Source organism: Parus major, chromosome 1 (assembly GCF_001522545.3).
Source record: "Parus major isolate Abel chromosome 1, Parus_major1.1, whole genome shotgun sequence".
Classification (NCBI taxonomy): domain Eukaryota; kingdom Metazoa; phylum Chordata; class Aves; order Passeriformes; family Paridae; genus Parus; species Parus major.
The window spans coordinates 94,825,381-94,848,581 of NC_031768.1; the positions used below are offsets into that span (position 1 = coordinate 94,825,381).

Consider the following 23,201-nt stretch of genomic DNA (forward strand, 5'->3'; position numbering starts at 1 on the left):
AATTTTGAAATATTGGCATCTTATATAGTGCTTACTTAGGAAAGCTGCTCCTGTCTAATAATGTAGAGCCAGTGCCTTGGGGGTAGGTGCAATCCATGGAATTAAAAGCACGGAACATCAAATGTTACACTGTAACTCTGGACACAGCATGTTCAGTTTGTGTTTGCAAACTTGCATTTAGCAGTCTGTAGTGGTGGGAGCCCAATATTTACTGCCCAAACTTCTGCAGCTCTTTGAGGTCTGGACACTCTCCCTGAGGGTGAGGAAGCAGGTAGTTGGAGCATGGACTTCCTGATATGGTGGCATGGAACGAGGTCTGGAAAACCTCTGCTTGACGTGTGGCTCAGTTTGTAAATTTGCTTCTTGGGATTGGATTTCCTGATGAGGTGTATATGCAAAGTGTGGTTCTGTAGCAAGAGCTCCACCAAAATTTGAAGTCATGAGCCTGTATTGTTTTCCTGGCAGTACAAATTATTAACCTAAAGTTAATGAAAGTTATAATAAAAATGTAATTATCTCTCCTTTTCTCCCCCAGCTTCCCCTAATTTGTGAACATGGTAGTCGCATATAAGGTGTTGGCTGATGCTCAGTAGGTCAGTACAGAATTACAGCACTGGCTCAGTGACAGAAGTGTGGCTGTGGGAGCCCTCCCCACCCACAGCAGCTGTGATCTCTCCAGCAGCAGGCACTGAACAGGTAACTGAAACACGGGCCTAAAGGGCTGCTTCAGGTCTGTTACTCAGGTGCTTGTGTGACAATCCTGTTCACATGTAAAATGTAAAGCTGTGACAAGAAGAGCTTGCACTACTCCACATCTAAAAGCACCACTTAAGTCAGCAATGCTGGAAGGCAGGCTGTTTGACCTCTGAGGAGAGACAAAGCCTACAGCATGAAGCTTTTCCTGGGGGAACACCTTTCTGCTAAATCCTTTAAAGGTCACACAGGACTTGTAAGGATGCTCCCCAACAGCCCTGCACTTGAGGGTGACAACAGAGTGACCAGGGCCTCTGGCCTGCAGCAGCTGGAACTGTTCTGCAGGAGAACAGGCCTTGATCAAGAGCTGCTCCAGAGCTGCTGGGGGGTCCCACCATGTCCTTTGGCTGCAGCTGTAAGACTGGCTCCTGAATGTCATCATTATACACTGGTGCTGCAGAAACTCATGGTGCTTCCTTTCACAGCAAGGAATGGCGTGATTGTAACTCCAGTAGAAACAAAGCTGGGCACAAAAATTATCCACACATCACTTGGCTTTTGTGCACCTAGAGTTGCATCCCTGTGGAATTGTTCAACAGGAGCTGCCCTTAGTCCTTTAAGCACTCAGCCTTTTGAAACACCCACTTTTGTTTAATTACAGACTTAGCTTGGTTACTTACAGGGGCTCACAGAGGAGTTAAAAAGCTCCTACTGTTCCCATAGGATGAACTTCAGAAGATAATCAGGCTTTCTGCAACATTGGTGCTGCCTTGAAGTTGCTGTAACAGCAAAGGGAAAAGCACGGGACACTTCCCAGACCTGGAGGCAGCTGGACAGCTCATCCTTCAGTCAGGAGAGTGACACTGGAGGGCAACTTCCACACCACAAGCCCTGCTCAAATATCCATCCCAGGGCAGAGGCCAAGATGGAAGTGCTGGCTGGTGCCTGCTTTGGGATGCAGTGTTGTGGACACCCAAGTCAAGAGAAACACCATCTGAAACAAACCAAGATGGTTACAGCGGGGTACCAGGGTGCCAAGCAGTAGCTCACCCACCCTGAGGACTTGCAGCCAAAGCAATTTCAGTATCAATATACACGGTCTTTCACTAGCACTGTGCTCTTGTACAGCCGTGTTCTGACACAATTCAGGAGGGCAGTGTGTTTCCTTTCTTCACACAACATAAGTCTTTGAGCTTTAAGCAAAAATTAAAAAGCAGGTGTTGCTAGAACTATCCAGGCCAGAATCTGTCTGCATACAGAAAGGGAAATACTGAAGAGAAACCTGCAACACCTTCTTTCCCTGGAAAAAAAGAAAGTTTCTTGAAAGAGCAATTCATGGCATAGCTCAGTTTATTTGATGACAGAAATAACCATAACTTTATACATGTAACACTAAATAAAAACAGCAGAATGTACAAATCAAATTCATTATGTACAGGAATTCAGTAGGAATACTTAATGAACGGACACTTCTCATTATCTTTATTTTAAAAAAAAAATCAAATACCAACTGCATAGTTGCAGTCTGATTTTTGCAGAAGGGTAGTGAATGTCTTAAGTGCTGAAGTCCAAAGAAAACATAAGGCAACTCCACACAGATGGGAAGAGCAAAGCCAAGAGTGACACTCCCTGCTTACATCATGCCGTTCTGAAAAGGTAAGGCACAGCATGTTAGGAAAGGGGTGCCACAACATTCAGCTTTGTCATTCCTTGCTGAATCTTGTTTAGAAAACAACCTTTTGTGATTAGTTTGGTTGGTGGTTGTTTTTAAACAGCAGATCACTGAGTCAGTACAAGCATTTTGACAGTGGATAAGAAGGCTCTGAAATTCAGATTCACTTTTGCTTCTTCCATAGGTTGGGCCAATAAATAACTGCACCAAAGATTAAACTAAGGTGCTGGTAATATTCTTTTTTGTAAGGTAACACACTAAATATACAAATAATGTTCTAGCACTATTTACAGCTATTTTTCCTTGAACACTTCTTCACTTTAGTAATACATAATTATTTTTAGGATACAAATAAAGTAAGTTTTCAAGTTTACCTAGTGCTCTTTTAAATCTTTTTCCATCATAATGGCAGTATTTTAATTTCAAGCAGGATGGCTATCTCCAGATCTTTTACCATACAAAAATTCAAGTTATAGCAAGCAGTATTATTTTTTTTTTAATATTCATTTTAGTTTTACTCCATTTGGTAATTAGAAAATAATACAATTGTAAAGGGGTGCAGGATATATAAATAACTACATTATTTCTCTGAAATAAGACCCTGACTTTTGAAATAGGCATCTACAAATTAATTTGAATCCAAGACAGGAACTCAAACATAAAAAATTTTCAACAACTGCTTATCTACAGAATTGCAAAGTATAAAAAGAACAGTCCATTCTGTAGCTTAGTAGACAGATATCCACATAGTTAAATAAGACGAAAAGTAGAAATACTAATTCAAATGAGGTGGTAATTTTGCCACAGGGTTTGCTGAAATTTCATTCAGCAGATCTGTTTCACAAGTAGCAGAGTTATATGCATGTCACTTTACTTATGAAGTTTACCCTGCAATATTACAAGTTTCTCACTGCTTGGGTATCTTGCTACTGTCCAGGTTAGGAAACGTGATACCACTATAGACTAAGAAGAACTTAAAGACTACAGCTCTGATTGTTCATATGCAAAGCACTTTCAGTTTCCTTGACAAGCATGCTGCTTGCTTAAAAAAACCCACACAGCAGCAAAGGAACCCATACCTTGTTCAGATAAGCACATGCCCTGTTTGTGGTATTAATCCAGGGACACGGAAACCTGGGCCAGGTACAGCTGTCATTCACACTTACTTGCAGGAGCACCAGTAAGGATTTCTCCAACAATGTGGTGTAACACCAGGTATCAACTGGCCCTAGGAGTATTTTTTTCAAGCAGCAGTAATATGGTCTTCTAGAGATTCTGGTAATTTTGAGACAAATTTAATTTTTACCCCATCCTAAGATTTTTGTATTTCTCTATCCTGATACTGTCATGTGTCCTGCTTGGGAATTAGCAGGGCTCCATCTTTCAGTACAATACAAGATTGGTCTGTAACTAGCTGGACTTCCTCAGTTCCAAAAGAAGTATGCCATTAGATCTTTCTCCTTTGACAGTTTCTACACCAAATGTAAAGTAAAATTAGAAGCATCCATCATCAGGCTGCCTGCTTTGGGTTCACACATCAGTGCTGGCAACAGCTTCCAAACAAACATGGAGTTAAACATGGCTGTGTGCAGAGGCTGCCGTGTCAACTTCTCCCTTACAAAATAAAAGGAATTTACTTTTCTAACTAGTTTCCCTGTGGTGGGCCATCCTCTGGTCAACTTAAATTCACAACCATCTTGGAGAATCACTTCCTTGGACTTCAGCAGATCACTGCCCATTATCTATAAAACATTTTACAGGATTTTGCTGAACCTGGGACCAGCCACCCACACACCTGGAATTAAATTAAGCTCTTCAGAACTGGGACTCACTAACTACCAATGGTGCATTTGCCCAGAGAAAAAAGCTTCAGTTTTTCTGTATGCCACATGAAGCACAAGCCTACACAAAGCATTTCCAAGGGACCACGTCCCTTGCCTTGGGAGTAAACAGACAGAATCCAATATAGGTAATTTGCTCACAAACTTGATGAAATGCACATCAAAACAAACAAAAAAGCTACCAGTAGCTGTGCATTTCTAGTTTTTAGTCCAGCCTTTTTATATGTTTTTTCTTTTTAATTTTTCAGTTACAGTATGATACTGCATACACAAAAACATTATTCTAACCTGTTGTTTTTGTTTGATTTTTTTTTTTTTTAAGATATAGCCAGTATAGAAATCTTAGCTTTCAAAGCCTTGGGCCACACTGGAGTATTGTACTTTTTCCCTCTAATGCATGGTGCAGTATTCTGTCATCACAACATTCAATACTGAGGATTAACCATTTGAAAACAGGCATCACTGAAAGCCTCAGAAAACCCATTAAATACTTGGCTCTTACAGATTATAGAACCGTACCCTCCTTGCTCTCTCATATACTAAATTGACTCTGTCGTTGTTACATGGGCCACTTCTACTTCTACAGTTTCAATGGCCTGTGCCACTTCAGCCATTTTCTGTCCTTGCTGTTGTGCCAGCACGTAATTTACCACCTGCATGATGCTTTGGTCAGAAAGGGTAGAGACTGATGTGCATTCCTCAGAAGCTGCAACTGCTTCGATGGCTTCGAGCGTCTCTCCTGTCACTACCACAGTCTCGCCCTCAGCGGCACCGAAGCTGATCTCGGTTTCTTGTTCCTGCATGTCTGACGCTAAGATGCTGATGGCGTGTTCCACCTGCGTGCCCTGGTTGTGAAACTGCAGAGTGTCTTTTTCCAGCATGATTTTGCAGGGTATGTAGTCCCTGTGGAACTTGGTCATGTGCTTGCGCAGGGTGCGCGCGTCGATGTAGGCCTCGTTGCACACGGGGCACACGTAGGGCCGCTCCCCCGTGTGTGTCCGCACGTGGCGCTTCAGCGAGCGCGCGTCCGCCCAGGCCACGCCACACGTCAGGCACTCAAACGGCTTCACACCTGCACGGGGCAAAGCCAGCAGAGGTGACACAGCTCACAGAGAGCAGCAGTGACACAGAGAACAGCAGTGTGGAACAACTGAGCAATACTGTCATGTTTGCCATGACAGAAAGAGATCCCGTTTACATTTCTGTGTAACAATACAAGGCAAGCATAATGCATTCAGCAGTGAGAGTTTCCACAAGTGCCCACCCCAATCCAACACCTTACTTAAAAAAACTTCAAGATTCCTTTTAATGCAGTTTCCTCCTTATTTAAAGTGCATAATGCTTAATGGAATTCTGATAATTTTGATGCCTTTCTGAAGTCATGCTTTACTTCACAGAATTTGTCACATTTCTAGTCACCCTTGCTTCTGTAAATGCTTCTGAATACCTACAGCTTTACCCCTTCTCTTCCACACTGCATATGTTCAAATACAGCACCTGACATTTGAATGATCTTTTTTTCCCTCATAATATCTGAGTTCTGTGGTCTGTAATATTGCATGGGGCGTGTGGGTGGTGACAAACACCATCTCACTACTGGCTTTGCCTCTATGACAGTTACTGTAGATTTAGGCTAGGTAACTACAAGAAGACATTTTCTCTGTTTAGAAACAAACAAAAAATCTCTATTTGAATACTTCAACAGCTGTCAGATTTACTCTTAGGAACTCTTTAAAAGGAGACATGCTTTAAAAAAAATAAGGTGGGTTTTTCCCTGGGACAGGAAAATATATAGACTCCCAAAACAGCAGAAAGAACCAAATACTCAAAAATAAATTTCTTACTTTACTTCTAACATGAAAGTGTACACAATTATTTAACAAAAAATATAAAACGTTTTCATATTTTCCCCAAACATCATATAGTTTATCACTTGTCATAAATTAAGCTGATCAATTTCCAACATTCATTTTTTTTTTTTTAATTTTAAATTTAGCTCAATCATTCTGCTATTTTAAAAGTACTTTGTTAACAGTGTGAACCTCTGAAAACAGGAAATAGTGCATCCAATTCTTTGTCAAATTTACCCCTCTTAATCACTTTAAAAAACACTGCTATTCAGGTTCTGAGGACAAACTGGCACAGTCCCTGTATGTAACTGGAGTTTTAGGAAGACTCCAACAACTTCTGGGAGTCACTGGTAGCAAGTTACCAAACCAGGATTTGCACAGAATGGAGAATCTGTAAAAACCCCTCCATGTCTTGCCAAACAGGACACACACAGACTCAAAGAAACAATTATCCCTTGAGCATTGTGTTTTTAGGGATTGAGGGATGTAATGACTATTTGTGTTGTACATACCTTCATGGTTGTTCATGTGTCTCCTATATTCCCGGAGCTGTGTGAATTTTCTTCCACAGTGCTCACAAACTCGTTCCAGATTTTGTTTTGCTCTTCCTTTTTTACCATGTGTGGCTTTCTTTACATGTCTTCTGTACAAAGCTTTCTCATAAAATTCTTTTCCACATACGTTACACCTAAAATGTGTTAAATGAGAAATCTATTAAAACCATTATTGTACACTTATGCTTTTTAAGCCAAAATCCACTTTAATTATGGTAGCCAAAGTTTAATGACAATACCATCTCATTTCCTTTTATCCACAGCCACAAAGTATCCACTTATCCTTCTAGAGAAGTGAGATCATGTTTCTAACTTCACTGATTGTATTTATCCTCTTATGAATTCCCATCTTAGTTCAAGCACTGTGCCCCAGGTTAGCAGCTAACTCACACAATTTAAAGTCAGCCCTCCATCCTCAAGGACTCAAGACCCCAGTCACCATCAATGCATTGGTACTTTAAATGCAGACTAGGCAGTGGCTTGCTGACAGGCTGTGGATCTCTATAACCTCACTTTGATTATTACGTTTCAGTTGTTAAATTAATTAATTTCCTCTTACCTGTAAGGGTCTGTGACAGAATGAGACTTTACATGAGAATACCAGTCTTTCTTCCAGCTGTAACATTTTCCACAGAACTGACACTGAAATGGCTTCACACCTAAATGTTTATTCATATGCTGCCGAAGATCCCGAGCTTCATAGAAACTCTTGTCACACCTGTAACAGCAAATGTTTTAGCATCCCTTACAAAAAGGGATTCAGGACTGATTTCAAAGGCACAGGGACCCTCTTCTTTAATGGCAACTGAAGACTGAGAACACCTATTGCATCATCAGTATTTATTTAAAGCACAATCCCATTCTAAACTAGGAAAAATGAAAAAGAACAGCACCTTATTTGAAAGCCTGGAATAAAACTTGAGGGCCTCTGAAACCCTTTTGTCTGCTAATGAGTAACTATATTCCTTCTGCAGCTTTAACAGTGATTAATCTAAGGCAAACCAACTGGGAGACATCAGAAATTTGTATTATACCATATGAATGTATGAGGACAGCAACAGCTGCTTCTTCCCTTAACCAAGAGGACTGACACACAGACAACTGGAATTTGTTGGTTTTAATGCTCAAATGTAGGGAGTTTTAAGAAATTTAAAAAACCAAGTTGATAATCCTTCAAGAAAGCAGTGATACCCATTCTTTAGGCTGCTGCTTGTACACATCTTAACCCAGGCTAACTTAAGGTTTTCCTTCACTTATACTTTGCTGTAGCAGCTCCTCTTGGTATGAAGACTACAGAGTTTGGTCTAATCAAAAAAATGGTTTCTCCATTTGAAAGAAATTCTGCTGCTCATCTCCCTCTCTTCCTCATGTGACAACATACAGCTGCATGACTCAAGAAATGACAGAGCAATGCCAGCAAGCAAAGGCAGATGATTCAACTTCTATAGTATCAACCACTGGAGTGAGGGAATCTCAGAAGTCAGTATCCAGTGGAATCTGAAAATGAAAAAAGCTGCCATACAGGAACAAAGCATTTGATATTACATTGCCTGAATAATGGGCATTCTGGAAACAAAGAAAGTCTGCTTTTGAAGGAGAAAAAAAACCAAACGGGTAACAGTCCTCGAGCCACCCAAACAACCACCTCCCCCTCCTCCTCATAGGCTGGAAAATGTGATTACTCCAGTACAAATAGGGTTCTTGGGGATCCTCAGTTCGCACATCCACATAAAAAAGTATCAGAAAGACCCCTCAGGGGCTTAAGTGGGGTTGGCACTTGGTGCTCTCTCCTCAAGGACTGCGTATTTGGAAAAGCCATTAGAGAAGTAAAAACCTCAAGCAACCACCACCCTCTAACATTGTCACGCATTACTGCAATTTAATCAAACACATACTGCAAAACTTCCAGGAACATTTTCCTAAAATAACTTGTGGTCAGCGTTGCTTAACTGGGTCAGAAGTTCAGACTGAAGCCTGACAGGGAGGTTTCCATTCCAAGTCACCAAACTAAAAAACTGAAGTCTGGTTATTGCTTACTGAAGCTCTCTAAACCACGGGTGACAACATGAATTATATCCTTAGTAGAGACCTTCGCTGGAGAAGCAGCAAGGACTGTGGCTGTTTTGAAGAAGCTGGGGAGACAAAATATCTTTTCTGTCAAGGTGATCTCTTGCATCCATGGCCCTACTGCTTTGAGTAAAAAAAATTTTGCTTTATAAATATATTTCACCTTCAAAACTAAAATTGCTTTCCATAGTATGTTTCATGAAACAGTGTCTGTGTAACCTATTAGCTCTGTTCTTTGTATTTTTAGAATTAATGCTTTTAGCATTAAAAATCATGAAATAAAAACACTGCTGACAGAACTAAATTTTCATAATTTAGAAACTGTTATTTTTGCTATCATACAGCAGCACCGAGATACTTTAACAATTCTTTAGATTACTGCTTTCTTTAAAACCTTGAGTTGATACAGGCAATCATAAATTGTACCACTCCTCTTAATATCTGACAAGGGACCTCACTGTGAGTTCCAAAATTAAACATTATTTGTCCTTCTGCAGGGCACTTGGAAGGAAAAAGTATCCATGTTTTGCTAACGCACTAAGAACACATTTTCCAGTTACAGTTTCTGCTTTGCTCAAGTCCACAATGCTGTCATTTAAATAATAATAATAAATGTCATTATTAATAAAATACATGCCATTTATTGCAATATTTGAGTGGTCATCTGTATTTTATAACCAAGAGAACTGCAACAGTCAGTGAGTCTCAGTTTGTGATGTTCCTGCAGGGCTGTTTGCTAAACACAGCATGTTTTGGCAAACACTGCACTCAAGTGCAGGACACTGCAGACTCTACAGGACAGCTTCAAATCAAACTGAAATCAGTTATCACACTACCAGAGGGCAAAATCAGGCTGAAGGCTGGGCCTCTTACAACCTCACACTCTTATCTGCCCTACAAAAAAGCTCTGTATCCACACAGCTATTGACTACAGCACCAGTTCCAGTGCAAAGTCATTAAAGAACAGCTGCATGAAACCAGAGCTAGGTAACAGCTTAAAACCAAGCCTTTGTCTCCAGCACAGGCATTTAATAAAATGCATTTTTTTATTCTCATGCTTTGCAAGTCTTATCCCAGGCCAGTGGAACAGTTTTAGGCTGCAACAAGGAGCTGCTTTTAGTCTTGAAAATTACTAGGATCATTAATGTGAAGAAAAAAAGCCCACCAAAATCACCCATCACCTGACTTACTGAGTACACTGATATCCACGAACTTCAGGCTTTGGCTGATGTTTCTTTATGTGTTTACTGAGTCCTGATGCCCTGTGGAAAGCTTTTCCGCAGATGGAACAAAGATATTTGGATTCTCCTAGCAAAAACAAAACAAAATATGTTACCAATATAGGCCTCCATTTCTTTGGACTGCTTTATGAGATGGAGTTTTAATTCATATATCTTTTTAAATTCATATTCATAACATAAATTTAATCGAATTCATACATAACTTAAGTAATCAGCACTACAAAGAGAAGTTTATTTAATTACACACTGATGGAATTTTTAAGTGTATTTCGTATGTGCTAATGTAGTAATACACAACGGGGGGGAGTAGCAACTCTAATTTCATGTTTTTAAACACAGGTACATCACTGCAACTATGATTTAGTGAGGAAAAGTGAGCAGCTTAAAAAACTGCCCTCTTGTGACGAAAAACACAACTGCCTGTGTTTTTATGCATTATGCAACTTCTTCAGAAACACAGCATTGCTTATGGATTATTGCTTATATCTTGGATTTGTGGAAAAACACCTTAAAATAAAAGTTTCTGCTCCATTTTATCAACATAGGAGTGATGACTACTAATATAAATCCCTTAATTTCAGGAAAAGATTATCCTAACTGAATATCTCTCTCGATTCTGCCCAGCCCAGAAAAACAGAAACACAGACAACCTTTACAAATTACAATTTTAAAACTCTGCTTCTATTAAATTATTATATAGTCATCTTTCACATGCTAAGATCTTCCCAGACACTAGGCTTTATAAAATGTCAGTATTAATACAGAAAATCTTGTAAAACTTATATGGAGATTCTGAGAGATTTAACTTAGCCTGTTTTCCTCTAAAAGGACAGGCTGGAAGATCAAGTGCACTGGAACATTCCAGCCTGTTGCCTATTTCATGTTGAATTGACATGATACAGGCATTAAACATGTACATAAGGCCACAGGAACAGATAATTCCCTGTTCTTGTATAGAACATTTGTATAATAACACTAAACTACGGTAAAACAGCTCCAGATGACTACTGAAATGACTACCCACTTCTATATCAGCTGCCTGACCAGAAGAAAAAAAAAGAAACTACATTTTTTTATCCTTTGACACTGAAGAACAACGTTAAAGTTCAGCAGCATACAATAGCCAAGCAAAGGAAAAGGATTTCCTTTCTCATCACTTACCTGTATGAATGCTCATGTGTTCCTGAAGACTTCTTTTTGTGACAAAAGACTTCTCACACAAGTCACACTTGAACTGTTTCTGTACTTCATGGAGAGCTAAGTGCATTTTTAATCCATGCTTATATGTAAAGGTCTTTCCACAAACCTAAAAAAATCCGTATGTGGTGGAATAGGATACATTTTTTTACAAATTTATATTTTACAAATAAAACTTATTATGTAATAGGTGTTTAACTTCAAATAGAACAAAACCTCCTATATTTCTTGGAAACTAGGATGGCCAAGCCTGTGATATGGCACCAGTCACAGAACAGGTCTTTTAAAAAAAAAGGAATTATAGAAGGAAGACATTCTTCTAGACACATGAATATGAACTTGCACAACTCAATTCTAGTTTTCTCTCTTCTGGACTGCAAGCAATTTCATCATGAATGTTACACTAGTTTTACCTATTGTGAAGTGACCGAGATTAACATAAATTTTAGGGCAGAGCATCAATAACAAAATATTGGTAATAGAGAACATTCCTAATCTGATTAGAGAGCAGAAGGACTTTACCTTGCATGCATGGGGTTTGACACCTGTATGTTTAAGCATATGTATTCTGAGAGAATAGAGCTTAGGCAGAGTTCTCCCACATATGTCACACACAAATTCCCGCTTGGTTCTCCCTTTCACCGAGGACACGCCTGTCCCCTCAGCACCCGGAGCTGCAGCGCTGCCTTCCGTCTTCCGCGTGTGCCGCACCAGATGGGCCCGCAGGGAGGCACCGTATTGGAATTCTTTCTTACACAACTGGGACAGAAAATATTACAACTTTACTTTGCATGCAACACTCAGAATTACTTACAAAAAACCAAAGTAGTCAAATGTTTTAAGTACAGTAACATGGTGAGTTAAATCTATAACCCAGCTCCAACAGCCATGTTGTCTGAGGCTAATGAATAGTTGTAAATTTTTATTTTATGGCTACTGACAGAACCACTGATCACTTCCCAGCGAGACTAACTTCCAGACTAAATGAACACAAATTTACTGGTAGGGTTAAAAGCAAATCCCATCCTAGCACTGTCTTGAGCAGCAAGTCACACACGACTGTCAGGCCAAGTGGCTGCACTCCATTCTACCTCATCCCATCAGACCTAGGCTGTATCCAACTCTGAAATCCGGAAGGAAAGTAAATGTATGTACCAAAAAAGACAATGAAAAATAATTACTAATATAATTACTGACTTAGTTTTCGTAAGGAGGAGGGTTTACACAGAAATAAAATCCCAACCCCTCAACTTACCGGGCATTTATATTCTTTAGATCTTTCATGTTTCAGTGTGTGCATTATAAGGGCATAGCGCCGATGGAACACCATTCCACAGTCAGTGCATTTGTGCTGAGCTTCCACTTCGTTATTTTCTGTGGTCTCTCTTTTGGGCTGTTTCATTTTTTTCCCTCTTTGTACCAGCTTCATGGCAACCTAAGTTGGAAAAACAGAACTTCTGAATGAATTTTACTGCACTGTACTTCATGCCTTGTCTGAAAGTTTGTATTAAAAGCCAATGTTCTGTGTTACTGTAATACCTCTTAATTTTGCTCAGCTGACTTAGTTGCTCAAAGGTTACCTTGTTTCAGTTCACTTCAAAATTACAGATCTCAAGGTTAGTAAAAAATTGTATTTTTTCAAAAGTATAAACTTATTATGATGATAGTCACAGAGTGATTTACCAGTTCAGGGGTAACTCTTCAGCTCTGAATAACTGCCTAAATGACAGCCATGGAATCAAAAAAAAAAATCACAGAGTACTGCCAGTACAGTTCAGAGCATTTCAGCTTTCCTAGAGATTTTTCATCTAGGAATAAGGCACTGGTGAGTTTTTATTAGGTGGTACTGGCAGTACTACATGGAGCTGATAATCTCATCTTCCTTTGTAGAAACTTGCTGCCAAATTCTTTAAAAGCCAAATTCTAAGTGATCAGCTTGAAATGTCCGTATTAGGTCTGTCCCCTTTGGGTTCCTGAGAATAAGGCAAGGGAAGGAAGTACGAGGATACCCATTTCTTCATCCAGTTCTCCCAACAAGTGAGTTATCTAGCAGTTTTTTAAAACATGCCAGCCCTTCCATGCCTCTGAAAACCAAACTGAAACTTGACACAGACAAAACTTTTCAACGTATTTTTTTTTAATTTTCCTGATGCTCTGAAAACTTACACAAACTTGGCTAAATTGCAAAGCCACAAAAATAATTTTGTTCAGTACCCCATTAATAAGAGCTAGGAAGATAATTGCTACAAAGCACACCTCAGCCCCAGTATCTCCATGCCAGGTTCAAGTACTGTAATTTAAATCAACAGCAATTTCCTGCAATCTTGTTATTCTTCCAGCATCAAAACTGGGAACTCAGGAGAGCTTCTCCTTCCCAAAGCTTGTATGACATCCCATGCCATAGGGGAGTTGAGGGATGCACAAGACAAAACACTAAAAACTACAAAACAAGTTAGAAAAGCAGAAACCTATTCCCAAGTCCAATCCTGAGCAATCACCTAAACCAGTTTCTTTTTTCCATAGGTCTGTGGACTTCATCTGTTAAGGAGCTGGATTTAAAAACTGCAAAATACCTTAACAGGAACTATTCCCAAAAATAAGCATTCCCCTTTCTAAAACAGAACAAAACTTTGGTGGTCTCCAACCAGTATAAATAGGTTACTCAAGTATTTTGATTGTGCTAGATTTAGCATCTGGGCTTTAATCTGTCCATCTGTAAAAAAACACTAATGCTACAGTTTCTATCTACCAGGGAGTTGTAATGATAACAAACTATTGTCCTCCGTGTGGGACTGGTGGCTCTAATATGCAAAACTCTAAAGATTCCTCTGGAAATTAACAGTTCTTCAGAAGACTTTGCCAATATGCAGTGAAGTGCACTTTGTCACAAACTAAATGCAGGAATGTTCAATGAGATGATTGCCAACTATCCGTGGGGACTGAAAGAGGAAAGGCTCTCAAAGGGGAAAGAGTAGTAAGACTTTTTCATAAAAAAAAAAAAAATAAAAAATAGTAAGTAACTGGAACTAGTTCAATTACTAAACATTTAGTATGTTCAGGTGCTAGTTTTTAACACCAGTGCCCTTTGATTCTTTCTCTTAACTGACCCGCATCAGGAAGTATCAGGAATGCATTACTGTGACTCATGATTATATCTTAAGATCTACATCTTAAGATGGGATGTAAAATTTTTCATTCCCAATACTGCAGTCAAGTCTGAACAAATGTAGGATCTCACTTCTCTAACAGACAAATGTATGTATCTATGACTGTCTCACACATGAGCTGGCTCAGAATTAAATTCACAGATTCAGAATTTTGGGGAGATGATACAACTTCTGTCCAACCATGAGAAGCTGTGAGAAGAGACTCAATATAGACTCTGACCACTGAGCATTCTAAGGACCTTCATCATGGAAGGAATACTTTGATATTTGATGCCAAATCAATGCTTTTGGGATTTTGTTTGCACAGCTTTCACAGCTTAGAAATTACTCTGGCAACTACAGGCCTAATAACAGACAGAATACCTGCTGCACTGCAGACTTAGGATTTGTCTTTCTATTCTGCAGTTTTTTTTCAATTCCTTTATGCAGCCTGATGTATCCCCCCTCACTGACTGAACGCTGGCGAAGCTTGCTTTTGTAAGTATCATCTTGACTGGAAGCGAGGCTTTCCGGCTGGGAAACCGAGCTGTTCTGCTCATTACTTTTTTGCTTGAGTGTCTCTGAGGAGTCTTCAGAAACAGAGTCCACATGTGCTTTATCACTTTGATTTTGAACTGTCTCAGTTTCCCTTTGATTCTGTGTGTCCATGGCTTCCACAGCTGATGGGTCAGAGGTGAATGTGCTCCAGAGGCTGTTTGAAATGCTCTCCACCAGCTGGATCTTGATACAATTTTCAGTTGTTTCACACCGTTCCACAGGTTTGGAAGGATCACCTGCAGTGGCCTCCAGAGGCTCTGGGTGCAGGGGGTCAGGCTGGGGTGCTGCTGCCTCCTCTGTCCCAGCAGAGGAAGGAGCTCCATTCACAGCTATTGGCACTTCACCAGCTGTGAGTTTAGGCTGCTCAACACCATCCATGGGCTGCGCCTCCACTTCAGCCTGCTCTGCTAAGTTTTGTGTTGACTCTACTGTTTGAATATCTCCCTTTTGGTACACTGTAATTTGTTTCTCTTCCATCTGTTTGTGCACATTCTCACAGATTTCAAGGACCTCTGACATGAAGAGATGCCGGGCGAGCATGGCAACTTCTGCCATACTACAGAAGTCAAAGGTTAATTCTGAAGTATAAGCAAATTCCAATAAAGGCAGGAAACTGGACTTGCAGAAACCTATCAGGAATAAAACAAGATGTTTTAGAGCAAATAATGATGACCTGAAATTACACCAAATACCCCATGATGAATACAACAGTTCACCTTTGATACAGTTAAGTCTGAAATTTAGAGCAAAACGCACTTGGAAATAACGAGTCCATCACTTGGACAGAGTTAATTGTCATTTACACTATTGATTCCTCCTCATGTAGTTTCTATGTGCAGGTAAGCTCAGACAGCTTTTCCAATGACTAAGTAGAACTTAGGTAGTTTCACAGTAAAATTCTTTGAGGAATACTTCAAGATGCTGGGAGAGCCACAGTACTTATGGAGCAGATTAATTGAACCAAAGTCTTTCTGGATCTGCTACATTCACAAAGTACTCAGAAGTACTTCAGAAGGTCTTAAGTAGAAAGATGTGGTAGAAAAATAAGAGAGTAGCTATTGAAAACAATAAAGATATGGATAAATGGATAGAAATGCTTAAATAAAAAAGTCTGGTATAATTTTCCACAGTTGCATAAATAGTAAATCAAATATTTAATGTGGAAAACCTTCTGGACCATCCAATTAGAAAATTATTGTTCACACATGCCTATTATTCATGCAGAAACAGTTAATAAATGAGAAACCAGTGCAGAAGGCATATATTCTGTACACTATTCCTCATCACTACAAATCTATTTTTAGAACATTTATTTTAGAACTGTCTCCTGTCTTTCATGTACCAGGTCTGAGAAATAAGCAGACATGTATAGTTCTGTGAAGCAGAACTAAGAAGCAATTTAGCATTTGTTAAGCTGAACAACTCTCCAAGCAGCTTGTCAACATCCCTGCTTGATGTATTCAAGTATTTGATTTTGCTTCCTTTTTAACTTTCGTAACTAATCCAAGGAGGAAACATGCCTAAGCAAGGAAAAAATCCAGCAAAAGCTTCTCAGAATTTTAAGATTAAATACCACAGTCCATGGAAAATCAGATTAGGCAAAATCAGAGTGATCACTTTTGCATTACGATCCACACAAAATACTTTTAGACTAAAAGAGAAAAAAGCAGGATTAAAATTTGCTTGTCTTCAACACTCAAAAAAGATTGAATTAAATACTGCACACCTTACTTAGAATAGAATATGATTTCTAGCTTTGAAACCCACAGCAATTCACCTGACAGATCCACTACAGCTTCATGACTAGTGACAGCTCCCTTTTCAATGAAGAGCTCTCGGAAGTACTCGCTGTTGGCTGCCAAGACAGATTTGTGAGCTTTGTACTCCTCTCCTTCAATCAGCAAAGTCACATCACAGAACTGATTGGAAAGCCTCTGCTGATTCAGTTGGTTTAAGACTGACAGACAATGTTTGGAAGATGACTGCTTCACAAGGCCCTTACTGTCAACCTGTCATAAACAACATTTGAGAACTTCATTACATTTAGATTGTGCCTTTGTAAGCATTCACACTGAAACACAGAAAGGATTATTTTCTGCAACCATACAATCAGTTCAAGCCTGTAGAATACAGAGCTTAACTTTACTATTGTTTTCTTTCATTAAGTTTCACCCTCCCTCCAAACACATTTAAAACAGACTGGAAAAATGGGAAGACACATTCAAACAGCTCTTTGACTGTATTTTTGTATGCTACAGTCTGAAAACGTTTCCAAATTCAAATGTCTTTATGTGCATGTGAGCCTGCAGTTATAAACAAGAATTTTATGTATCTGTATAGCATCATTTATTAAGGAAAATATATAGAGCCCATAAGAATCTTATATGTGATGTTTTACTACTGGTAATTTTGCCATTCATTTTATCTTAGATTCTATATGCATAATATATAGGGTGATTTTATTTCCCAGCAATGATGTTCCATAATTAATTTCATGACATATATACCAGTATGCCATTTCTACATAGTCAGTATCTTTGGCAAAATTTATAGTCTTAGTGTTACAAGATTATCACAACAAGGGAAAAGAAGTACATGACCAAGAATGCAGCAACAGAAAATGCAAATCCATTCAGATGTAAACAATGATACTTACAAACACAAGCTCGTGCTTTGCTATTGGCTTCTTCTTCACTGGCTTTGGGGATGCAGCTGGGATTGATGCTGTGTTACTCAATTCATCATCTGTTTCATTACTGTCCTCATGAGATTTTGCATCCAGTCCTAGCTCCTCCAGCATTTCAGAAGGATCTGAGAGAGATCTAGAGCGATCTAGCTTTTCCTGGCACTTGCTGCATTCTTTAATGTAATCTTTAACCTGCTTAAGAATACCTAAGAAAAATTAATGAAGCTTGATTAGGCTTCTAATCTTAATTCAGTTTAATATGAACAAATAACTAAGTATGTAGATGATTAGCAAAACATTGATAATAATCAAAAATATTACATACTAACCAAGAAAAATAAAGTCAGTCACCTACACTCTCCCTCTCTGATGCATTATTACTAATTCTGATTCTCTCACACCACTGTGTGTTATTGCATGTCACCAATGCTAATTTGAGATAGAACATTTAGAATGTCACTACATCAAGCAAACTCTCACAGAAAGATTATTAAGGCAAAAAAAGAGATTGGTATTTAGAGATTTAGTCTCATAATCCCAAGGTAATGATGGATGTAATGTAATTCTGCATTTAGCCCACACAAATTGCTTGTGACTCCTGAAGAGGACAAGAATTGGAAGGCTCACTTAGGAGCTTTTGCAAAATTTGCATCAACTGTGCTATATGCAATGACACTGATATGTATTATAAACACTGATTTAAATCAATTGCCTATGATTTTGGAATTTAAATAAATCAACTTCCCACCAAGACTGTAACCAGTGGAACCAAATATAAGTGACAGGATCCACAAACATAGCCTGAAGCTGTGCCAGGGGAGATTAAGGCTGGACATCAGGAAAAGGTTCTTCCCCCAGAAGTTGACTGGGCACTGGAAGGGGCTCCTCAGGGAAGCAGTCATAGCACCAAGCTTCAAAGATTTCAAGGAGTGTTTGGATAATGCTTTCAGGGATGACCTTTGTGACTTTTGGGGATAGTCCTGTGAAGGGCCAGGAGCCGTATTCAATGACCCTTGTGGGTCCCTTCCAACCCAGCACATTTTGAGATCCTGTAAATAATTTCAGATACTCAATATGTCCTAAGCCCAGAGGCCTCTTCTAGACACCAAGGCATTTTCCATGCATGGCTTTCAGTCCAAATTAATTTTCTTCACTAGGACAATAAAAAAGCATATATTGCAGCTGGGCCTCTATGGTTTAAAACCCAGCACAACTCAAAAGCTTTGCTAACACAGACTTAGACTTGCTTGCTCACATCACCTCAGAGTATGACTTGCACTATCATTACATACATATCTCTGTAAGGATCAGGAAAAGAGACTTAAGGCGACCTAAGACATTCATGCCCATTTCAACACTTGTACACCTCCTTGATTTCATCTGAAATCAGACAGGTATCTGGCCTGCAAATCACACCTCTAAAACTCTTCCTTGCCCCTGAGCCATTCTCCAGTCCATTGCCTTGCAGTTACAGAACAAATACACAACAGGTTGATGTCCATCTCAGGATGACAGCTGGGCCAAAGCTGTTGTCCACTACCAGCCAAAGAGTACTGCAATGGCAGAGTTTTAAGGGAGACACATGTAAGAAACATAATATTTGAATTGAAAGAATGGATTTTATTATTCTCAGTGCAAGAGAAGTAAGAGGACATAGGGTGTGCAAATAAAGGTGACCAAGAAGATTATAAGAATACAGAATGTCCTCTCCTGACAAACAGAAGCTACACTGAGGCCTGTGGAGGAAGCTTCCAGCACAGGATGAGAGTAGATACCAGAATAGTACCATGCTGGGCAGACAATGAGAATGCAGATAATGGCAAGGAAACCACCATCTAGAATGGGTATATCAGCTTTGAGATGCCAAATCCTTTTTCACATGAAAAGATCTTCAAGTCAATGAGATCTGGACTGGAGGGATCAGCTGCAGCTAGAGCAAAGTCCATCCAACTGAAAATAGGGAAAACTAAAGCAAAAATTACAGACTTGCTGATGGATGAAGAAAGCAGAACAAGAGAAGCAATACAGACACACACAGGGCCTTTGGCAAGAGAAAAGCAGGCAATTTGTTTAATGGATATCTAGAGCTAAAAGTAGAACACCAAATCCAAAGGGAACAAGATACCAAATCATTTCCTCAGCCAAAAGAAAGTCACAGTTGGGAATTACTGCTGTTCAGGCACCCCCATTTCTAACAGCTGTGATATCACTCAGGACCCAGCTGACAATTAGTCTGGTCTTTTCAGCTTCTCATTGCAAGAGACAAATACAACAATGAGTGTCAGGACTGCCAACCACCACTGGCAGCTGTAGTACTTTAACATGAACACCATCACATGAATTAATGAGGTCAAAAACTAACCTGGGTCACCTGGAATGGATTATCACTCTATCCCAAGGGCACAGTTGAGATGTCACTGTCTTACCTGGGCTGTGTGCAAGACCTGGAGGGGACAGCTGCACTCCGTGTTTCCATATATTCAAGGTACCACCACCAGATAAGATTCCCCGGACAAATTGCTGACCAAGATGTAGTGTGCAGAGTGAGCCCTGCCTCTCGGGTTGTGACACAATGTCACTGCCCACAGACCACGTGCTTCGAGGTGGCGTTTACAGGCGCTGGTCACTCAGCAAGTGACAGTCCCCTCCTGCTCCCGCCAGCGAGGGCACACCAACATCCCTTCAGTACAAGGGAGACGCCTAACTCCTGGAGCGGGTACAGCGGAGGGCAACAAAGATAATTAAAGGGCTGAATCGTCTCTTTTACAAGGAAAGGCTGAGAGAACTGGGCTCGGTCAGCCTTGAGACGAGCCGACTGAGAGGGGGACCCGTTAACGGGTATAAGTATCTAAACAGAGGGTGCCGCGAGCATGGAGCAAGGTGCCGGTGGTGTCAAGCAATAACACCAGAGGCAACGAGCAGAAAGCGATGCAGGGGAAGTTCCACGTGAACACGAGGAAAGATGGTAAAGGTGACTGCACAAGGTACAGGCTGCCCCGAGAGCCCGTGGAGTCTCCATCAGCGGAGATGTTCAAGAACCGTCTGGACGCAGTCCTGTGCCATGCGCTCTGGGATGACCCTGGGACCCACTGCGGTCCCTTCCAACCGCGCTCCTGTGGCTCCGTGCCCCGGCCCCCGCCCTTGGCGCTCACCTCTCCACCAGTATTTCTGCGAGAGCCCCTGCCAGGTCTGCAGGCGGGTGCGGTGCGCGCCGTCGGGCGCCAGGTGCGCGGCGCGGATGAGGCGGGCGCGGCGCTCGGCCTGCAGCACCACCTCCAGCTCGGCGAAGCGCTGCTGGTCGCGCTGCCGCCGCTGGTAGTACAGGGTGCCGCCGCGCACCACGTAGCAGGCGGCGGCCTTGCGGATCTTCCGCTTGGCGTTGCCCTCCGTGCCCGGCGCGTACGGCTCCCGCTCGTTCGTCAGGTACCGCAGGATGGCCAGGTAACTCTCCTCGCTGGACATCGCGCGGCAGGGGCACGGGAGCCGCCCCCGCGCCCTCAGAGCCGCGCCGAGGCTGCGGGGGAGCCTCCCGGGATAAGGGAAGGGGGATCGGGATCGTCCCCGGCCCGGCGGGAGCCGCGCCCGGGGGGGAACTGGAGTGTCGCGGCCCGCGGCGGCAGGAGGGAGGGAGAAGCTCGGGCAGCAGCGGCGGCGGAAAGACAAAATGGCTGCTGCACAAGCGGAAGTGAGGTGGGGCCGCGCGCGCGCAGGAGGCGCCGGGAAGGGGCGGGGGCGCGGGGAAGCACGCGCGGGAGCGGCTCCGCCATCTTGGAGCCGGGCAGGGGCGAGCGCGGGCGTAAGGCCGGGGCCGCCATGGAGGAGCCGGGCAGAGCCGGCTGCGGGGCTGGGGGCGCTCCCGGGGGAATCCTTGTGCACCCCCGGCTCCGAAACGAGCGGCTGCTGCTCCAGAAGTGCCTCAGGGGTAAAAGCTGCGAGCAGAGTAGCGGGGTCGTTCGTGCCGACCAGGAGCCGCAGCCGTGCCTCGGGGCGCTTGGTGCCCGCTTTTATTTGTAAAGTTTAATTTGTAAGAGGCCAGGAAGAAAATCCTTTAGATGTCAACTGCGCGTTTTACTTGTCCGAGCTCTGCGGTGCTTTTTACACCCGCAGCAGAGCCATGCGAGGCAGGAGCCGCGGGATGTGGCGCCCAAGGAAAGCGCATCCCTTCCCCTGCGCTCGGTACCTGCAGGAGCTGGAGCACAAATACCCACCAGAGCGAGACCGGCCAAAGGCGCTATTTATATAGAAAAAGGGTTCTGTATTTAGTTTTTCGGTTTATTTTATTTTAACAATGGCAGTGGTCGAATACTGGAAAAAGTGGCCCTAGGCGGTTGTGGAATCTCTGTCCTTGGAGCTGCATTCAAGACTCGGCTGCATCTCATCTAAATCTCATCTAAATCTCATCTAAACAGACACGCTTTGAACAGGGAGTTGGAGTGGATGTCCTCTGGCGGTCCTTTTAAACCCCAATTATTTTGTGGGTCTGTGACAAACTCAGGCGCTCAATTTTTTCTGACAAATACTTGATAGTGGATCAATTATGTTGCATTAGGTAAACACAAGGGCTTATATTAATTTCCATGATAATTCATTGTATTACATCTATGTTTGAGTTGAATAACGTGCTGTTACACCAGGGTAAGGCCCTGCTCTTGAACAGCCTGCCTCACTCGAGGCATAGCTTGTGAGAGGAGTAACCTGATGGCCTGTTATTCTTTAATTCTCACTGTATCAGTCAGAACTCAGGAATAAACATCAAGGAAGAGTAATTGTGAAGCATTTCTGTGTACCACTGCAGTGACACCAGGCAGCCAAAGCCTGCAAGCTTCAAAGCATTAACAAATACTAACTTATTAATTAGTCATGTCTGCCAATCAGTTTCTAGATTTATCATTAATGGTATTTTAAGCAGATGGTAGAAGCTCATATTGATTTTCAGCTGCTTAGCTGAAAACATTCACAAGAAACGTGGGGTACCAGGGGCCTCATACAAGACACTGATGTGACTTTCATAATCACCACTAGCACAGATAATTTTCAGAGGTGTTTACAGCCTTCAGTTTTAAATGATTAAAAATTCCTTTCCCTGCTAACTACAGGCCATTTTTCTATCTTTTCCCCTTGTTTCTGGCTCCTTCACTTTCAAATGTGTTAAACCAGTTTAAAAGCCTCCAATTTCACTCTAAATGTGAGTAGCACTGGCTTTTTTTGGTTCTTTTTAATAGCAAAAAGCAGAATTATTTGGAAGATCATGGTGCAAATTCCATTATTATCATCAAGCTGGACCTTTTTTAAATGGGTTGTAGCCTTCATCCAGACCCAAACAAGGTACAAGTATAGCCTATAACCCAAGTGCCCATTACAGCTATTGTTTTTGAAGCCCAGGACTGCAGGAAGTTGAAACACAGCTGTCTTCTTGATTGGTGTAAGATAACAAACCAAGCTCTCAAAGTATCAAGAGAAAAGTAACTGATCCAGAAAATAGTGAAGGTTTGGTTTCTGTTTTGGTTGTAGTCAGGATATTGCTTTGCCAAGGCTATTGCTGTCCAACAAAACTGGCAAAGTTCGGGCACACCGTCAGCACAGTGTGTAGTTACTTAGGCAGACAGAAGAATGCCCATGAGGAATTTCAATCCCTGCACGAAGGGAGCCCCTAACTGCATTCAGCAAGTTAAATATGAACCTTAATGAGTTTTAAC

The 23,201-nt window shown here is 41.5% G+C and overlaps 1 protein-coding gene and 1 long non-coding RNA gene across 3 annotated transcripts; one reads left to right on the plus strand and one right to left on the minus strand.

The window, feature by feature from the left end:
* Positions 1-2,025: 2,025 nt before the first annotated feature.
* On the minus strand, positions 2,026-21,137 carry ZBTB11 (zinc finger and BTB domain containing 11). 2 transcript variants are annotated; one of them, XM_015621117.2, is made up of 11 exons: positions 20,658-21,137; positions 17,476-17,711; positions 16,597-16,828; positions 14,646-15,448; positions 12,371-12,550; positions 11,638-11,874; positions 11,080-11,224; positions 9,868-9,985; positions 7,170-7,328; positions 6,569-6,744; positions 2,026-5,278 (listed from the first exon to the last, which is right to left on the minus strand). In XM_015621117.2, exons 1-11 carry the CDS (start codon positions 20,965-20,967, stop codon positions 4,746-4,748), a joined length of 3,129 nt encoding a protein of 1,042 aa, XP_015476603.1. In that variant the 5' UTR covers positions 20,968-21,137; the 3' UTR covers positions 2,026-4,745. The 2 variants fall into 2 exon arrangements, with proteins under 2 accessions (XP_015476603.1, XP_033373710.1); XM_033517819.1 differs by lacking the exon at positions 20,658-21,137 and adding an exon at positions 19,932-20,633.
* LOC117245133 lies at positions 20,860-22,271 on the plus strand. Its single transcript, XR_004499389.1, has 2 exons — positions 20,860-20,946; positions 21,801-22,271. It is a non-coding gene; the product is annotated as an uncharacterized LOC117245133 (long non-coding RNA).
* Positions 22,272-23,201: the final 930 nt, after the last annotated feature.